The sequence below is a fragment of the Acyrthosiphon pisum genome, chromosome A2 (assembly GCF_005508785.2).
Source record: "Acyrthosiphon pisum isolate AL4f chromosome A2, pea_aphid_22Mar2018_4r6ur, whole genome shotgun sequence".
Lineage (NCBI taxonomy): Eukaryota > Metazoa > Arthropoda > Insecta > Hemiptera > Aphididae > Acyrthosiphon > Acyrthosiphon pisum.
In genome coordinates, this window is record NC_042495.1 from 100,639,484 (window position 1) to 100,653,793 (window position 14,310).

At 28.5% G+C, this 14,310-nt stretch overlaps 2 protein-coding genes and 1 long non-coding RNA gene across 9 annotated transcripts in view; 1 reads left to right on the top strand and 2 right to left on the bottom strand.

The window, feature by feature from the left end:
• The window catches only part of LOC100574425, a 71,793-nt gene extending 67,526 nt beyond the window's left edge, over positions 1 to 4,267 (bottom strand). For 3 of the 5 annotated variants that reach the window (XM_029489204.1, XM_029489202.1, XM_016806030.2), the window contains exon 1: positions 3,802 to 4,266. In XM_029489204.1, coding sequence (XP_029345064.1) covers positions 3,802 to 3,847 — 46 coding nt within the window. In that variant the 5' untranslated portion in view covers positions 3,848 to 4,266. Of the gene's footprint in view, positions 1 to 3,801 lie in introns of all 5 variants that reach the window. The other 2 variants (XM_029489203.1, XM_029489205.1) reach the window with 2 other exon arrangements.
• On the top strand, positions 1,543 to 3,283 carry LOC107884282. Its single transcript, XR_001679822.2, has 3 exons — positions 1,543 to 2,062; positions 2,152 to 2,418; positions 2,611 to 3,283. It is a non-coding gene; the product is annotated as an uncharacterized LOC107884282 (long non-coding RNA).
• A 4,165-nt stretch (positions 4,268 to 8,432) lies between the features above and the next one.
• LOC100167148 overlaps positions 8,433 to 14,310 on the bottom strand; it is a 19,060-nt gene continuing 13,182 nt past the window's right edge. For all 3 annotated transcript variants that reach the window (XM_008186799.3, XM_008186800.3, XM_029489195.1), the window contains 2 exons: positions 10,920 to 11,076; positions 8,433 to 9,042 (listed from right to left, as the gene is read on the bottom strand). In XM_008186799.3, the coding sequence (XP_008185021.1) occupies positions 8,858 to 9,042; positions 10,920 to 11,076 (342 nt within the window). In that variant the 3' untranslated portion in view covers positions 8,433 to 8,857. The remainder of the gene's footprint in view (positions 9,043 to 10,919; positions 11,077 to 14,310) is intronic.

Genomic DNA, 14,310 nt, shown 5'->3' on the forward strand with positions numbered 1-14,310 from the left:
ATTCGAATAAAAGTACTTTTGTTTGTATTGTGTATTCATTAAAAAAATAATTTTTCCTATTCAGAAAAATAGTTTTGAAGTTGGTTGTGACAAGACATATTATTATAAATCATAAACATTATAGTTTTCATATCGGTCGTATCACAATAGTGGTGAAAATGTATAAGTAACTTATGATTACGATATTTTGTTGAATTGTGGGAAAGTTGGATTTATTTGTTACCTGGTTAAAGGTTTTTATAACTTATTACTATAAAATACTATTGTCTATTATTAGTTATTTTTATTACGAAATAGGTACGTTCAACATCGGTGCTGCCTGCATCCTGCTGCCGCTGAAAGCAGTGTGAAAGCCAAACACTGAACAAACTACAGACCACAATCGAAATCGAAATATCTACAACACTGAATAGTGAACACACGTATTTTGTTTTCAGAAATAGACAATAGTGTAGTGTTTTACTTTAATGAAATAGTAGCAAAAGCACTTTAATAGTTAATTGCAGGGCTTGAAACCGATTTTCGATACCGATTTTGAATATACCAGTTTAAACCGTTAAAAACCGAAACCGAAATCGAAACCGAAACCGAAATCGAAAAAATTAATACCGGTATCCAAAACCAAAACCGAAATCGGAAAAAATCGATACCGGTATCTTAAACCGAAACCGAAATCGAAAAAAATCAATACCGGTATCCGAAAATAAAACCGAAATCGGAAAACATAAATACCGATATCTAAAACCGAAGTCGAAATCGGAAAAATAATACCGTTTTTTGAAACTTAAGACGAAATCTTAAGAAATAACATGATATCCGAAACGGAAGTCGAAAAATTATAACATTAATATCTAACATTTAAATAGCTCTACGCATTTAAAATAAACCTATAGGCTATAATTGAATTTCTGTTTAAAATAGCTATGAATTATGTAATTTATACTGCATATTATGGTAGAAAATAATAAATATCGTGTATATTATGTAAAATTGTTCTATACTACTATCATACAATGCGATCAATATTAAATATAATATTATAACTTATAAGATATAATTATTTATTATAACATCATGTGGATGATGGAGCCTCCAGAAAAGCAATTATTGTAAATGTAATTAAATCGATCGCTGTTTGAGTGTCGTTTCTATTATATTCTATACGTCTTCTATAGTTCTATCTTGTATGATAGGTATTAGATATCGTTATACCGCGTTTATCAAATTGAAAATGTAAAAATTATTTTGCAACTAAAAACTTAAAAATATATAAAATGTTAAATTTGTATAGCTAAGGATTTAAAAATAGGTTCCATGTAAGAAGTTCATACTGTAACTGAAAATTTTCAAAAAATATATAAACACAGCTTTTTTTTAGTTCTTTATAAAGTTGAAATTTGGAGGAAATTAGATATTTAAACGAAGAATAATGATTTTAGTTTTGTGTTGTAATTTCAAATATTATTAGTGCGTACTTGAAACTTCCAAAGTATATTATTATATTATTATTTTATACAGATATAATAATATGCAAATAATATTAATTCAACTTGGGCGCACTGGCTAACAATTACATTTTTAGAGTAGGGTACCATATATTTGCCCCCCCCCCCTATTCAACAAAGGCCTAAGTACGCCACTGCGGCTAGACTAGTTTATAATTTATACACGCATAGTTACATACGATCTGGGTAAATATATTGGTGTGTGGGTAATTACGTCATAGGAAAAAAGTTCACACTGACAGTGACCGCGACTGGCGAGTAGGTTCCTACGCCAGTATTTTATGTCATTATAAATAGAATATTCTATATAATATCACAAACATATTAATAATAAATATTTTTGTAATTTTTTTTTATAGATTCAACAATCCAATTTAAAGAGTGTTAAGGAACTATTAAAATTAAAAAATACTTCTAATGATCAAATTAACAAAACCGAAAAAATTGAAACTGAAGTATTAAATTCTGCAAAAAGATCTAAGCACATTCAAAAGTATGATCGTAATTAACCCACCTTATTAGAGTATACTTCGGTCAAAAGAGCTGTACAAGTCAAGGTAAAAATTAGAACTTGTTCAAATAAATATTTTATTTGGTACCTATTTTAAATTTTTAACCAATCATTTAAATTTTTTTTTTGTTTTAGATGAACTTGATGTACCTATTAGTCCAAAACCTTATTGTGAACGCATGTTTACCTTTTAGCATATATATATATATACTATAGTTGATCATTTAGATTTCAAAACTTTAATTCAAAAAGGCTTTCCTGGGAGAAAACGTATGTCTCGTCCAATTTTAATGAAAAGATTAAATACCTAATTCCAACACCAATATTAATCCGTCTCAAAGAAGAAATGACTAATATTGAATATTTTACTACCACTTCTGACTGCTGGTCAATATTTAAAAGGTAAATTATTTACAAACTTAATTATATTTAGTAAATACCAGTGGAATTTTGACAAAACTTCAAGAAGGAGGAAAATTTAGTACAATGACACAATATATGTTTTCATATTAATAGATGTTAACAAGCCCCAAAGGGGAGGGCAGTTACACCTTCAAAACCGCCATTGCTAAATACATTTTAATTTTTTCATAGCTCATGCATAGACATTACTTGTCAATAGTCATTGGATAATTGATGAAGATTTAACTAGAAAACCATGTGTATTGATCGTAAAACGATTGGAAGGGAGACACACATTTGATGTATTACCAAAGGAAATGGAATCTGTGTACTTAAAATATGATATAAGCAGCAAAATAAGTTATACAACTACAGACAATGATTCGAATTTTGTTAAGAGTTTTAAGTAAGTGATTGGTATTACATGATAAATTATAAAATTCAAAATTTATTATTTAATGATTTTAAAATAATTCATCTATAGGCTATTGGCTATTGGCTATTACTCACTATATGAGTTAATTTTATTAATGATAAAATTATAAATTATTATATCAATTTTAAATCTATTTTCTACGCTAATAAAACCATTTACTCAAAACAAACAAATCTCATTATATCAAAATCATATCCCCCTTCTATAGGGTTATCGACAAATTACCGATGAGGTAAGTTTCACAAAGACGCGCTGTGTGTAGCCGTATAGGCCGCCGCGCCAGGGGCGCACGCACACACATACACGCGTCATCCGGCTTGGTGTGCAGCTGTCGCATAGATATTACCAAGTATATTTGATGATATTATTGTGAATAAATTAATTTATATATGACCTATTAACGTGGAACCTTGTTTTAAATTTTAAATCTTTAGCTATAAAAATTGAACATTTTATAAATTTTTAACTACAAAATAATGATTACATTTTAAATTTGATACATTTTGTCAAAATTCGAACTTTAAATGCTTATAAAAAAAATGTGCCTATATATTTTTAATACTTTTCAACTAATATTGTAACAATATAATATATCAAGAGCCTTGCATTAAATTCTCACTCTTTTTTACCCAATAAATAAAATTTAATTGATATTTATAGAAAAAAAAAAACTAAAAAAATTGAAAACTGACAATGTCTGTTAACAGCCCAAAATAAGTCAAAATATTTGGAAAATTTTATGGTGTATAGAAAATGCTAATATAAATATTCCCGTTTTTCCTTGATTTTTCTTTTGTTTTTCACATTTACATAGTACATCTATAGTACATCTATAGTACTTTACAAAAATGTAACGTACTATAGATACTATACTATACAAAATGTCTTAATACCAACCATGATTTTCTATGTATTATTATATTATAGTTAACACTGATATTACTTACCGAAAATTAAACATGAATATATTAACCAGGAAATCATCACCTTCATTGTCAATAGTAAGCTTAAATCAAATGCATAATATTTCAAAAAAATATAAACAATACATTTTTATAAATAAGTTATATCAAAATCAAATTATAGCGTACATTTTATAACATAATATTATACGTATTATATAAAAATAATATGACAATATATGTGAAAAACTCAACAATATTTTTATTGGATTAATTAATATTTAACTTCATAAGATAACACTAGGTACGTAAGATACGATAATATCAATATAACTTTACAACACTAAAATTCTAGATGCAGAATATCGGGTGTTTTATAAACCTATACTACTATTTGACGATACTAGTTCCTATGTTATATTCAGTCGGCTCGATACTAAGTTGGTAGATACCTACTACCAGCTATATGCGATAACTTTATCGACCGAAGGACAAACAACCTTTAGGTTAGGTAGGTGCAATGAAAAAATTATTACGTTGCTAACTTGTTTTAAAATTGATTATATTATAGACTATAGGTCCTACTACTACACGTCAAGGTTATTAGAATATTTATTATCTTTAAACCTTGCTACGCGTCTACGTTAAATACAGTGGAGTATTCATATACACATGGCTACAGCGGCAAATGTTGAGGGGCGGAAAATTGTTTAAGGTTATGATTATACGTTATTGTAAAATTTGTTATGTATACTATTATAGTTTTATTATTTAGGGTGGCAATTGTCCATAAGCCTACACGCCGAAAACATGTAAATACGCCCTTGGTCAAATAGGTAGGTACAGTCGTATAGATAATATAAAATATTGTTTTTCGACATAGGTATAGTAGGTATATATACCAACGTATATACCTATACTAATACTGGTGTCGTATACGCCGATCACTTCTGACGTACACAAATAAACGAACAAATAATATTACAATAGACGTCTAGTGATAATTGTATCACACGATCATCACCACTGACCCTTTTTGTGTCTTAACATATTATTCTTTATAATATATCAATTTTATTAGGTATTGAAGCACAATTGGTTATTGAGTTTAACCTAGTTACATTCAGTGGCGGATCAAGATAGGCAGGCTAAAAGGCTATAGCCCAGGGTGACTAGTTTTTAGAATTAAAGGTTATTGTTGACTTATTAGGTGCTTATACTTATTTTAATTTTTTTTTTTTTAAATGTTTAATAATATATTAATATATACATTGTATGATGCGTACCTATAGTAAGAATATTACAATTATTATTACAATTTTAAAATATTTCATGTGTAATAAAAGAATTACAGTTAGTTACTAATTACTATAGTTATTATTGATAACTTATTAGTATGTACATATTGGGAACATTCAACTATCCGAGTATTTTCAGAAAATAAAACAGTTAAGTACCTACCTACTTACTTGTTTGTTATTTTCGGAAAATATACTTGTTCCCAGTTTATCATTACCACTACCCGCAACACGATCTACGGCCTGCGTTTGCCTACGACCGCGTGTTTTAATGACTATTGATAATATTATTATGTCCTAGACCAATATAATAAACATTTAATTTCTCATGTTTAAAATTTTAAATTAATTTGATTGTTAGCATTTGATGAGTGACGAGTGACGACGATCGACCGAAAAGCGAAGAGCAGTAATAAAGTACATTCCTACTTTTCATTATTTTATTTAACCTTCTAGCGGGCAAGCTTTTGAAAATAATACTAAATTACTAAATAATATTTAATTATCTATTTTGTGATTGTAAAAAAGAAAATACTCATTTAATTACATTTAAAAGATGTTTTCAAAGATTTTGTACCAATTTTATTTAAATATTATATAATATGATAGCTATGTTTCTGTGTTCAGTGTTACTACCTATTTCATATCTGGCTATTTATATTTCCGTTATGTGACTGTACAATGCATCGTTTATTTGTATTGCTACCTGAAGTAAAATATTAGACATGAAATATTTTATTTGTCTATTTTAAATATTTTATATGATATTTTTTTTTTTTGATAAAAAAGTGAATACAATAAGAAGAGAAGGGTTTAAACCAAATATTGTTGATTCCTTACTAGATTGATAGGGGGAGGGGGGAAGCAGAGTGATTAAGCCTATATGGACACCAAAACGCTAAATCCGCCACTCGTTACATTGTACTTATTAACTATGCTTAAAATTATACTAATGTTATTTTATTACATAATATTATTATCTTAACCTAATTTTATGGAATGTATATTTCAACGTTGTTACTTAGCTTATTGAATATTGTATGATTAAATTAGAATTTTACCTGTTACTTAATGTTATTATCACGAACTAAGATATATCTTAGAGTATATCTTAGTTCGCGGTTATTATGATTGTTTTTTTATCCTAACTAATATTTTTAATTTTAATATAATTTTAATAACACTTAATTCACAATATAAGATTTTTTATATAATTTTAGATTCTAAGAGGAGCAAGGAAGCTAGTGGTATTACAGTGTTTTTTTTTTATCCTGTATAAAAAATTTTTACCAGAAAGATTGCTTCGATTTCAACATATAGTATCTTATATTTTAGCAAATTGGATCAAGAGTGCGATTTTTCGATTTTTCCAACAGTTATTTAATGTCACGGGAAAAACCACCGGAAAATTACGAAAAACCGCTAAAAACGGGATTTTAATTTCCAACGCTTTGTGTATCACCATTATATATATATAGAATTTATTGTAATTTTTACAAATGCATATTGCATAATAATATTAGTAGAAAGTAGATAGTGTAGTATGTAGGGTCTATTCTTCAACGACTTAGAAATAATGCCAACAATGAATTTAAGTGATTATTTTTAGAAGCACAAGAAGTTGCCTCTAATTTAGACTTGACGATGTATATACCTAGATTGACAAAACACCAAACTAAGCGATGCAATACGCCATCAGAAAATATTGATGAATACCTACAATATTCAATTTTTATTCCATGGGTCGATTCATTTCTTAATAGTCTTCCTGATCGATTTTTAAAATATAAAAATGTCTTTAAAAGTTTTAAATGTCTTTAACCCACCGGACATAATCCAACAGATGAACAAAATATTTCAAGTTTTAAAAATCTTTTTGACTTTTATGAAAAAGCTGTGCAACAAATTAGTTTTTCTGTCGCTAAGGCCGAATTCGAATTGTGGTATGAAAAATTAAAAAAACTGTGGCTATAATTTACAGCTAAACGCAATTGATGGTTTAAATTTATCTGATGTTAATATATTTGAATCAATATTTATACTTTTTAAAATATTTGCAACCTTACAAGTACGGTTGAGAGATCGTTTTCCACACTACGGTGAATTAAAACCTATCTCCAAAACACAATGGGACAGACACGTTTAAATGGACTGGCAAATCTTCACATACATCGAGAAATACAAATTAAAGAATTCGAAGTATTAACAGTTCTTTCTGAAAAGGGACTCAGAAAATTTAAATTTAAATTTGATTTGTCATAATATTTAGTTATAAAATATAAATATTAAATACATATTATATGGTAATAATAAATAAAAATGATTATTTAAAAATTAGTTTTAACTGTTTACTTGTATGTAAGGAAAAAATTATTAAGACCCCCCCCCCCCCCAAATAAAAATTCTGAGTGCACGCCTGTAATATAATAAAATACCTAATAATAGGCATTTATTTATTTTGATATATATATAGATCACTGGCCACTGGGCCTCACTAAGAAGTCAAAAATATATAACAATTATTAACTATAGTTAATACTATAGTATTATATAATAGACTGCAATACATATTAAATATATCTGGAGAGGGGAAGTCCTAAGTATAATAAATATATAATGAAAACATAGGAAAATATAAACAAATATTTTATGTACCTATTTAAAAAAAAAGACATGGGCAATTATTTTGTATAGTTTTATTTCCATTTACCCATTTTTATATAATGTTGGTATTATTCTAATGAACATATAAATATAGTAAATTCAAAATGCAAATCATTAATTAATATATAATATATTATAATATATAGCTATATCAATACATAATATTTCACTCGGTAATAAATATGAATTTTTATCTTTTATTAAAAATGTGGTATTTTTACTTTAGTATAAATTATGAGTGTATAATCGTTTTGTTGCAATTATTGATTTTTCAATTTTTAACGGAGGTAATTTATTGTTTGAGTCACTTCCTCAATTTTACCCAAATCTTATTTTTTCTTATTATAAGTGTTTTGATTAACTCAAACGTTATACTTGTTACAATGTTAATAAAAATGAAACAGTAATTTTATAAAGTATTTAAATATATTTAAACTTAAAAATTAATTAATTTACCTGAGAAAAGTACAAAAAAAAAACAAATTTTCAAGCTTACATCTCTACATATACCACCAATAAGTCAAAGATCCCGTGGGTTGGTTTTGGCATTGACGTCTGATGAGTGTATCAGATATCATTCTTCACATTTCAATATATTAATTGTTAAAAAATATATATTGTCCCTCAACTATGTTAGTTATGAAGCAGAAGTTGTCATTAACAAAACCAAGTCATTACAATAGCCAATAACTAAACAACACAATCGATAGAAAGTTATATCAAAACTTGTAGTTATTTCAAAAAGGTACAAATGTACAATGGACAATACCTAGTAATAATTATGTGGTAACAATGGATGTTCAATGCAAAATATTGGTATACGCAAAAACCTTTTCGTATTCAATATATATTGTGTCAATTATACATATATATAATTCTTAAATACGTACCTATATATTATGTTTGAATTAAATCAACGATTGTATATTTGTATGAACTATAAAAAATTAGCTTAGATACTACCTATGTATTACGACATTCATTTTATATATTATGTTTAGTTTAAATGAATATGTATATAATATAAACTCTTAAAAATGTGTACACAAAAGTGAAAACCTATTTATACAAATCTTGATTTAAAATTACAATTGGAATAAATTATTTTATTAATATTGGGTACCACAATATCATTGGACTTATTTAAAGTTGTTAAACAGTTCACGAATCCATCGAATGTGGTACTTAACTTCTGTAAAAACTGCGATTGAATTATTTGTGCTTGGATCCTTGATACTCACTAATCCAGTTAAATAATAGGAACCAGAGTGGAAAAAGCATAAGCCACTACCACTATCTCCCTGATCTAATCCTTGTCCTGAAACTAAAAATATTTTATTCATGACACTTAAATTAATTATATGACTCTAATAGTTGTGCACTGTTATTGGGTACTAGGTACAATATAGTTTCAGTCTCTAAGTAAAAGGCCTCTAGCCACATCGTCCGTAAACACTTTGAAAATATTTTTACCATTCAAACATTTGCGTTCACACTGGTATGTACCTATAAACTATATTATAAACTATATTGTGTCATTCGATCATCTTTTGATATCATCGCAGAATTAATTATCTTGCATTTTGAACCAAATTGATTTAATAATTCTTTATCTCCACCAAACCTAATATTATCCACCACAACTCAGGGCCGCGCTAAAGGGGCGGCAAATGGGGCAGCTATAGGCATAGGCACAAATAGACAAATTATTTTGGGGAGGGACTAAAGCCCCCTATAATATTTTCTAAAAAGTATATATGCTCAGTACTAATTATACTGACTTTTAAACTGGGGGGACTTGGCCAGAAATATGGGGGGATTAGGTCCCCCCAAGCCCCCACCTATTTGCGCCAATGGCTATAGGGCAGTAAAACTTGTAACATTTTAAAGGGATGAAAATGTTTAAATATGTTTGTTAAAATCTTTAATATTTTTTTAGATACTAAATATTATTGCCATGGGACGCCAATGAAAGTTAGCACGGCACTAGCCTCACTCCTTATTTACTTAACCATATACTATAAAATGTATTGACTATTGTATTTATATAATATAGTTATAAGTTTATAACTTATACTATTATTATATAATTATATCATTGTTATTAGATAATAAGCATAGTTATTAATTGAATATATGATACAAATTATAATTTATAGTATTGAGTGCCCACTAGCTTAAAATACATTCGATTGGCGATCGACAATTTATGTATTGTAGCTACACGTTCGTTGCCACATGGGCGTGCCGGAGGGGGTGTTTAGGGGGTTCGACCCCCCCATGGACACTTCAAAAATGTTATATATGTATCTACTTACATATAATTATGAGTGATAAAGTGTTCACTGTTACCGTGAACAATGCTGTATAATAATTAATATATTATATAAAACATATAAAAAAAACCTTTGTAGGGAAGGCAGGTCAGTACCATATGGTTAAGCTTCTATGATTTATAAATCATATAATTTTTTAAATAATACAACATTTTAAACTGATACACATAGAAAATCCTGATTATACGGTTTTGCCCCACATACGGTAATACCACCGCGCTTTCCCTATATACCACATGTGCGCGGACACTAGGTACACATTATCACTGATTACCCTGTAAATGTTTTTCAATTCTGTTTGTGGGGCATTAAACTAGACTAATAGATCATAAATTCCTATGACTTCTAATTTTTTTTAACTCATATATTTTTCGCATGCGCAATACAACTTTTTTTTTTAACTCGCGACTCGCGCTGTATTACCGTATAAGCCAATTTTTACGAAATTTACTATAATAGTTTTGTTTACTATGAAAAAGCTATAAAATATATCAAAATTATAATCCAGTATCATAAACACAAATAAAACACGTCAGGTTACATAAAATCAGGTTACATAAAGAATGAATGAATATTATTATCTTTAATGATTGAAATCGTTATATTAATCTAGACGCTTTTACATGTAACACATACGCTGCCATTCAGACTTCGGCACAATAATGACGTCACACCTATAGTTTCAAACGCCTATACCTCATTGAATAATAAGTGTAAGATCCGCCCCATATTTCCTAGATAATGACATACTTTAAATCTATAAGCAACCTTGTTTTTAGTGTTGTGATGTCCTTAAAGTTAAATTTGTTAAAAAAGAAATCAATGATTTCATGATATTATTGTCTACGATTAAATATTTGATTACCCAATGTAGAACCAGCACAAAACTTATCAACTGTCACAAATAGTTCAAATCCATTTGTAAACATATTTCGACAAGTACTATGGTCGATGTATGGTAAAGATGCTTCTAATAAAATAGGACTTGAAATGCCTTTTTCCGTTTTTCCCCAACCAACAATCTGTAAAAGTATAAAACAGTTGTATAATATCCAATTATAATTATCTGTACAAATATAAATCACTTTGTATTGAGTCTTGGGAATCAGTGGTATCATTTAGGGGGATAGGCCCTAGGGTGACCAGTTTTACAAAAAAAAAAACGGGACAAGCAATTTTTGGTTTAAATACTTTAAAAAACATACAAATTTTTTTAAAATATTTTTATATTTTATAGTTACAATTAAAATATTCTTTAACTACCTTGTTTAATATTTTAATAAAAAAAACTTTTAACTTTTTTGGGTTGATGTCGATTGTTCATCATGTCCTTCAATATCTATTGCAGTGCCGTTACTGTACTTTTGCGATGAACTGATTGCATTTAATAGTTTTGGTTGTGTTAACAAAAAATCATAAAAATCATTACACGAATATTTTTTGAAATGATTTTTTAGAATTATAATTGATTTGATGGTAGGAACGAGAAAGCGATTTTTTTCATCCGTCCATAACACATTAGTGATAGAAAATACTCTTTCAATTGCAGCATTTGTTCCAGGCATTGCTAGAGAATATTCTACAATCTTCCAAAAAATATTTATCGATATACTTTTACTATTTAAAATTTTATAGATAGCACACCATCTTTCTTCAACACGTACATAATTATTTTGCCATTCTTTTAAATTTTCATTTATAACATTAACTACATGATTATATTCATCAAAAAGAATATCTTCATCCACATTCCAACCGGTTTGTTTTTTATTATTTTGCAAAATAAATGTTAAACTTTTTTGAATATCATTCCATGTTGGACAATTTATCAATTGAGTCCAACGAAATATTTTTAGTTCTTCAAATGAATTTCCCCACTTTTCAATGTACAGCAAAAATGTGTCATAAAACTGGTTAGTTTGCTCTATAAATTGTTTTTTTGTGTATTTATTTTTTGTTTCTAGTTCTAAAAGCATCGAATTTACACCGGAAGTTAAAAAGTTTTGTGTTTTTCTATTTTTTATTTTTCCACATAGTATTTCTAATTCTTCTGATACTTCACATGCAGATATGTTGTCACCTTCTATTCTTTTTATAGTGTCACAAACGACTTTTAATTGACTTTGTATAAAATGAAACCATATTATTGCAACCGGATCTCTAAAAAAATGATTTTAAAATGGTTGGGCATTTATCCTGAGTGTCAAATTACAATTTTAAAGCTGGATACATTTCAATAATTCTGGAGACTGCTGATTGTAAGGATAGCCATCTTGTCTTTACACTTCCAAGTACGTTTTTGTATTGTGTATTTGTAAAACCACAAAATTCTTTTAATGCTTCCACTCTCACAGTATAAATATAAAAGTATTGAAATATTTTGTTAACGATACATTCGATATCAATAAGTAATATATCTGTACTAGTTTGCATAGCGTTGTGCAGAATATGAGCTGCACAACCAATTCCAGAAATGTTAGTCTTTAAATTATTGTTCAAAATAGTAAAAACATTTTTTGTTCCCCTCCTTGCAGCACCTCCAAAATTGGTATTACAGTTGTCACCGGTAAATGCAATCATTTTGTGAGATAATTTATGTTTTGTTAAAATTTCCATAATATAAGATGACAATATTTCTGAAGTTTCTCCTTTCAAATTTGTGAATTCTAACACTTTTATTTGAACTCCTGTTTTAGGATCGAAATATCGAATAAGAATGGGGACAATTTTTAAATTCTTGTGATTTGAAGTGTCAATCATAATTGTCGCAAAATTAACAGCTTTTAGTTCGTCTATTATTTGATCCATTGCAAAAGGAGCCAATACATTCAGAATAATTGATTCACACTTGGTACGCGCACAAGAAAACTTTTTTTCATGTAACTTTTTTATTAAAGTAGTAGTACAATCCATTGACCTAAAAGAATGGTTATGTACTATAGTGTGAAATGCAAACATTCCCTCTTCTGCTGCAATTTTTAACCCTTCATTAGTCAAGCCAGCTGGTCCTTGTTTAATATAATATGAAGTTACCTTGTCACTTTTGGAAGCACTAGATAAGGCCGACGTATGTTTTTTCTTTTCCATATGCTGTTTGATATCTGAGCGTCCTTCATGTTCGATTGAAAATACTGCCTTGCACACCGTACAAAACACTTTTCGAATTTCTTCACAGTTTTTTAGGAAAGTAAATTCAGACTGTAAAGATACAGTGAACGTACATCTCCTCTTTGGCATTTAAAAAAAAAAATAATGCATAAACTCACAAAATTTAAAGAAAAAAGACGATTCGTAGTGGCTATAATAAACACAATCGCTTTACTGTTCGTACGTTACTATTCGACATATTTTGTTGTTCGACTTTTTGATTATTATCATCGACATAGTATTATATATTTTAGTTCGTAATGCATATTATGATATACGACGTAGAGTGGTGACTGGTGTAGCACGTGTCACGTGCGTAGGTAATTCGCAGAAACTATCGGTTATCGTTATCACATGCCACGGTCTGCGATAGATTCATAGAATTAATACTATACATTGTTACCTAATCCTAATGGCTAATTTACAATTACTATGGTAGTATGGTATACGCATATCTTATTACTATTTGTATTGCTCGTCGGCATCGGCACTCGACGTTCGTTCCACGGAAATTTTAGTTTGTTATTTATAACTTTGGTTAATTATATGGAACTAACGGGATTAAAACGGGACAATCTTCTGAAAACGGGATAAAAAGCGTCCCGTTCGATGTTTCACGGGACAACGGGACATAATGATCAAAAAAGGGACAATCACATTTTAAACGGGACGTATGGTCACCCTAACTTAGACGATATAATAGTTCACGCGAAAAACTTACAAGACCATAACGAAAAATTAATCGATGTACTCGAACGATTACGTATTTACAATTTAAAAATAGAACCGGATAAATGTAGTTTCTTACAACGGGAACGTTTATTTCTAGGTCATGTAATTTCCGACGAGGGCATAAAACCCGAAAGAAAGTTGAAGCAGTAATGAACTTTCCGGTACCTAAAAATGTTAAGCAAATAAAAAGTTTTTTGGGACTTAGTGGGTATTATAGAAAATTATAGTGCTATTGCTAATCCAATAGTAAAATTATTAAGAAAAGACGTAAAATTTAATTGGGATGAAAATTGTCAAAAAGCTTTCGATAAATTAAAAGAAATATTGTGTTCAAAACCAATTTTACAATATCCAGATTTTACAAAACAATTTATACT